The sequence below is a fragment of the Trichechus manatus genome, unplaced genomic scaffold (assembly GCF_000243295.1).
Source record: "Trichechus manatus latirostris isolate Lorelei unplaced genomic scaffold, TriManLat1.0 scaffold00021, whole genome shotgun sequence".
NCBI lineage: Eukaryota > Metazoa > Chordata > Mammalia > Sirenia > Trichechidae > Trichechus > Trichechus manatus.
Genome location: NW_004443957.1, coordinates 10,511,361 through 10,517,360, shown reverse-complemented (window position 1 = coordinate 10,517,360; position 6,000 = coordinate 10,511,361). Strand labels below are relative to the sequence as shown.

Below are 6,000 nucleotides of genomic sequence, written 5' to 3'. Positions count from 1 at the left end.
TCTGTAAGCCTTCACCTGAAGTACAATTAAAAAGAAAAAAAAGTTAAGTGGTGGTTAAGTTGTGGTGGTAGAAATTCACTTAAAGACTCAAGGGAAATCATTGAGAACTTGAGGAATCAAAAAGACTTTATGGAAGAAATGCCCTAAATAGGGATGTTTGGCATAGAAATAGAAAAATTAAACCAGCAAGGGTGGATTGGAAAGATGAGAGTCTATATTTAAGGATAAGTTAGGAGGCTGTTGTTATTCTAAGGAGGAGCCCTGGTGGAACAGTGGTTAAGCGCCTGGTTGCTAACTGAAAGGTTGGTGGTTTGAATCCACCAGCTGCTCCACGGGAGAAAGATGTGGTGGTCTGCCATAAAGATTACAGCCTTGGAAACCCTGTGGGGTAGTTCTACTCTGTCTTCGACTGGACGGCAGTAGGTTTGGTTTTTGATTTTTTTTTTTTTTTTTTAAATCTAAGTGAGTGTTGAGGCCTGGATTAGTCTGGTGGGAGTAAGAAGTGATTTAATAAATAGACAAATTTGAAAAATTAATCAAGTATCTTAGTTTCTTAGTGCTGCTATAACAGAAATACCACAGGTGGGTGGCCTTAATGAATAGATACTTATTTTCTCACAGTTCAGGAGGCTAGAAGTCTGAATTCAGGGCATTGGCTCTAGGAAAAGGCTTTTTCTCTCTGTCAGCTCTAGGGGAAGGTCATTGTCTCTTTTCAGCTTCTGTTTCTTGGTTCTTTGGTGATTTTCATGTGCATGGCATCTGTCTTCCCCATCTTTGTTTTGTTGTGTCTTTGCCTGTCTGCCCTTTTTATATATCAAAAATGATTGGCTTAACACACATCATATATGCATATGGCCTCATTAGCATAGCAAAAAAAAACCTATTCCCAAATGGGATTACATCCATGGGTATAGGGGTTAGGATTTACAACACATTTTCTGGAGACAAAATTCAATCTATTTTTAACACCAGGTGTAATGATAATATTGGGTATGAGGAATGAGGGAAAGGAGATGACTGAGGTTTCACTTATACAGTTTATATGTAAAATAAACATGGAGTAATTTTTAAAACTAAAAATGGTGGATTTCTCTGTCAGAGGCAGTATAAATAGTGAGTGCTGTTTTTTAAATTGAGATAGATTAAGGTGCTCTACATTTTCTTTTCCCAAGGCTCTCTTTTAATTTTAAATCAAATTGTTGTTCTTTCTCTACATTCAAAAGAATAGTTTTAAATTGGTATTGCTTAGTATATTTCAAAAAATATGATAAAAGTTCATTTGCATCTTCCTTTTGACCATTTGACTGCTATTGTTGAGGTAGCTGATGTGTAACGTTAAATACCCTGTGTATCAGTCAGGGTTCAGTTGCAAATAACAGAATCCATTCTAGTTATATTAGGCAGGAAGAGATTTAATTTAGCACAGGGAGTTAGGTGCCTACAAAATCATTGGACACGCTGGAGAAGCAGGCTTAAGCTGGGCTTCTGATAATGAGTCCCAAAACAACACTGCAGAACTGGCCGCCAGAGGAACCTGTTAAAATGAAGAAGCAGAAATGGGAAACTTCTGTCCTAACTGCTAGTGCCAGAATCTGATCACCTGAGGCAGAAGTCTGGAAATTGAGAAGCTGTCACCACAATTGTTGTCTCAAGAACTACAGAGCTATGCAGTAGCTTCTAGATCTGCACCAGCTTCTGCTGGGTATTTTGTGTGCCACATCTCTTTCCAGTTAACTCAGTTTCACATTTAAAACTCATGTAAGTCAGTGATTTGTGGAACCTCAGCCTCAAGGACGTTTGGAAAATACAGTTTTTAGCTTTCCAATGCCTGCATTGCGTTAAGACACGTGAGAAAGAGGTTCAAACAATTGAGAGAGCCAATCTACTATTATAGATTATAAACAGATTATTTTTTTAATGACTTTTAACGGTAATTTTGGTTTGTTGTTTTTCATGAAGCTAACATGACTATATAAGCAGAGGAGAAATTTTCTAAGGAAATGAGCAGATTATTTACTCTTCAGTGTTTAAGATGAAAAATATTGTATAGAAAAATAGATTGGCTCATTGTTGCTTTTGATTCCTCTTGTGTTGTACAGGTATGTACTATACTCCACCACCACAATGTGTGTCCCGCTTTGTCCGGCCTCCACCATCTGCTCCTGAACCTGGCCCTCCGTACTTGGATCATTATCCACCTTACCTCCAAGATCGTGTAGTAAACTCCCAGTATGGCACACAGCCACAGCAGTACCCACCTATGTACCCACCTCACTATGATGGCCGTCGGATATACCCTGCTCAGTCTTATACGAGAGAGGAGATGTTTCGAGAAAGCCCTATACCCATTGAGATTCCGCCTGCAGCAGTGCCATCTTATGTTCCAGAATCCAGAGAAAGATACCAGCAGATGGAGGGTTACTATCCGGTGGCTCCCCATCCAACTCAGATCAGACCTTCGTACCTCAGAGTATGCTGTGTTTATTTTTCTTATTACATAGACTTAATTTAATTATCTTTTACAGTGGTTCAGTATTTTTTTTTTGCCATTGTAATAACGCTTTGAGCAATTCCTTTTTATACGAATGTTTCTTTCTGGTTTTTCATCTTTCTGTAATTTGTGTAGGTTATACTTTTTTGAAAAACTATTAAAGGAACAAAACCTTCTTCCTCCCCTACTAACCTTTCTTAGTTTCTTAACTTTGGTTGGTTTTATTAACATTTCTAGATCTATTGGAAGTGCAAGATCCCTGGCCAAGAAAAACCTAAATTTAGCGCTTTGCGAGTTTTTTGGGGTTTTATGTTTGTTTTGTCCTGTTAATTCTTGGTATCCCTATATGTTGATCTACTTATTTAAAATATGTGCTAAATGAATTAATGTGTTCTGAAACTATTTTTTAATTTTAACTAATCTTTCCATTTTCAGGAGCCTCCTTACAGCCGTCTTCCACCTCCTCCCCAGCCCCATCCTAGTTTAGATGAGCTACATCGCCGAAGAAAGGAAATAATGGCCCAGCTGGAGGAAAGAAAGGTCATCTCTCCACCTCCTTTTGCACCTTCACCAACATTGCCTCCTACCTTCCACCAAGAGGAAGTAAGCACATTATTTTAGTCCCATTTATCAAATTTTTGCCTTTATCATTATTTTCTTCTGTGTGCAGGTTTGCCTATTCCCAAGATTATTAAGATATTTTACTATGTTTTCTTCTAAAAAGCTTACTTTATTTCACATTTAGATCTATAATCCATCTAGAAATGATTTTTGTATATAGGTAGTCCCCGACTTACAGCAGGATTCCGTTCTGACAACTCTCTTGTAAGCTGGTTCTGACCTAAGTCAAATACCTTTTTTTTTCCTAGTATATTGCCTTTTATTATCAGTATCTTTATAAATCCAATGTTTATTTGTCTTTAGTGGTTGAAAACATTACGTATAAACTTACAGCTATATTTTAATACATACATACATAACATCAAAAACTACACAAATCATAAAAATTTATTCTGGCAATGAAGAAGAGTTGGGCAGTAGTGGCATTTTGTCATTTACAGTAATAACTTCACTTGTGGAAGGTTCTGGATCATCTGGATTATCCTTGGGAAAGGGGATGGCATTTCTAGTCAGAAAATTAATGAGAGTTGTCTGTATGGTCCTTTTTCCTTTTGTCTGCATGTATTTCGTGGTAACATCTCACTGCTTCCCGCATCTGCGTATCAACTTTAGCAAGGCAATCAGCGTTTAGGTCCATGTTTTCAAGCAGCTGAAGCCCCTGATTTAGTTTAGAAGAGTAAATCTATACAGCAGTATTTTGAATAGTAAGTCATAAAATTGAACACTGAGAATGATAACATCAGCAAATCACACACTGCGATAATGTATGTATTACATATCACTAACGATAAGAAGTACCCCAAAAAAAAAACAAAGGACAGCTGTTAAATGCAGTTCATTGTAACTCGATTATGTCATAAGTCGAGGACTGCCTATATACAGTGTTAGGCGTCAAGATCCTTTTTATTTCTTCCCTGCATAAGAATATTTCATTGATCCAGCACAGTGTAATAAAAAGGCCATTCTTTTCTCGGTGCCTTGCAGTCACTTTTGTCATAGTCAGGTGACCATATGTTTCTGGGCTCTATTTTGTTTCATTAATTTGTCTATCCTTGCACAAATACCACCTTGTCTTAATATAGTTTTATAATAAGTCTTGATACTGGTGGTGTAAATTTTCCAGTTCTGTTCTTGAACTTGAAGATTGCCTTGACTGTTCTTGTTGTTAGGTGCCATTGAGTCAGTTCAGACTCATAGTGACCCTATGTACAATAGAGTGAAACACTGCCTGGTCCTGTCCCATCCTTACAATCGTTACGCTTGAGCCCATTGTTGCAGCCACTGTGTCAGTCCATCTTGTTGAGGGACGTCCTCTCTTTTGCTGACTCTCTACTCTACCAAGCATGGTGTCCTTCTCTCCAGGGACTGATCCCTCCTGATAACATGTCCAGAATAGATGAAGTCTCACCATCCTTGCTTCTAGGGAGCATTCTGGCTATACTTCGTCCAAGACAGATTTGCCTCTTCTTCTGGCAGTCCATGGTATATTCAGTATTTTTCGCCAGCACCATAATTCAGAGGCATCAGTTCTTCTTCAGTCTTCCTTATTCATTGTCCAGCTTTTGCATGCATATGAGGTGATCGAAAACACCATGGCTTGGGTCAGGCATGCCTTAGTCCTTAAAGTGACATCTTTGCTTTTTAACACTTTAAAAAGATCTTTTGCAGCAGATTTGCCCAATGCAATAAGTCATTTGATTTCTTGACTGCTGCTTCTGTGGGCATTGATTGTAGATCCAAGTAAAATGAAATCTTTGACAACTTCAGTCTTTTCTCTGTTTATCATGATGTTGTTTATCAGTCCAGTTGTGAGGATTTTTGTTTCTTTATGTTGAGGTGTAATCCATACTGAAGCCTGCAGTCTTTGATCTTCATCAGTAAGTGCTTCAAGTCCTCTTCACTTCAGCAAGCAAGGTTATATCATCTGTATAATGTAGGTTGTTAATGAGTCTTCCTCCAGTGTTGATGCCCCGTTCTTCTTCATATAGTCCAGCTTCTCAGATTATTTGCTCAGCATACAGATTGAGTAAGTATGGTGGAAGGATACAACTTTGACGCACACCTTTCCTGACTTTAAACCACACGGTATCCCCTTGTTCTGTTTGAACAACTGCCTCTTGGTCTAAGTACAGGTTCCTTATGAGCACCATTAAGTGTTCTGGAATTCCCATTCTTCTCAGTGTTATCTATAATTTGTTATGATCCACACAGTCACATGCCTTTGCGTAGTCAGTAAAACAAAGGTAAACATCTTTCTGGTATTCTCTGCTTTCAGCCAAGATCCATCTGCAATTAGCAAGGATATCCCTTGTTCTACGCCCTTTTCTGAATGCAGCTTGAATTTCTTGCAGTTTCCTGTTGGTATATTTACTGCTGCAACCCTTTTTGAATGATCTTCAGCAGAATTTTACTTGTGTGTGATATTAATGATACTGTTCTATAATTTCCACATTCTGTTGGATCACCTTTCTTTGGAATGGGTATAAATAAAGATCTCTTCCAGTCAGTTGGTCAGGTAGCTGTCTTCCAAATTTCTTGGCATAGACGAGTGAGTACTTCCACTGCTGCATCTGTATGTTGAAACATCTCAACTGGTATTCCGTCAATTCCTGGAGCCTTGTCTTTCACCAGTGCTTTCAGTGCAGCTTGGATCTCTTCCTTGAGTACCATCGGTTCTTGATCATATGCTGCCTCCTGAAATGGTTGAATGTCAACCAGTTCTTTTTGGTACAGTGACTCTGTATGCCTTCCATCTTCTTTTGGTGCTTCCTGCATCATTTAGTATTTTCCCCTTAGAATGCTTCAATATTACAACTCGAGACTTGAATTTTTTCTTCAGTTCTTTCAGCTTGAGAAATCCTGAGCGTGTTTTTCCCTTTTGGCTTTGT

At 38.4% G+C, this 6,000-nt stretch overlaps 1 protein-coding gene across 3 annotated transcripts in view; it reads left to right on the top strand.

Annotated features, from left to right (window-relative positions):
* The window catches only part of RC3H1 (ring finger and CCCH-type domains 1), a 93,514-nt gene that overhangs the window by 67,992 nt on the left and 19,522 nt on the right, over nt 1-6,000 (top strand). For all 3 annotated transcript variants that reach the window (XM_023728043.1, XM_023728044.1, XM_004372831.2), the window contains 2 exons: nt 2,100-2,470; nt 2,927-3,094. In XM_023728043.1, the coding sequence (XP_023583811.1) occupies nt 2,100-2,470; nt 2,927-3,094 (539 nt within the window). The remainder of the gene's footprint in view (nt 1-2,099; nt 2,471-2,926; nt 3,095-6,000) is intronic.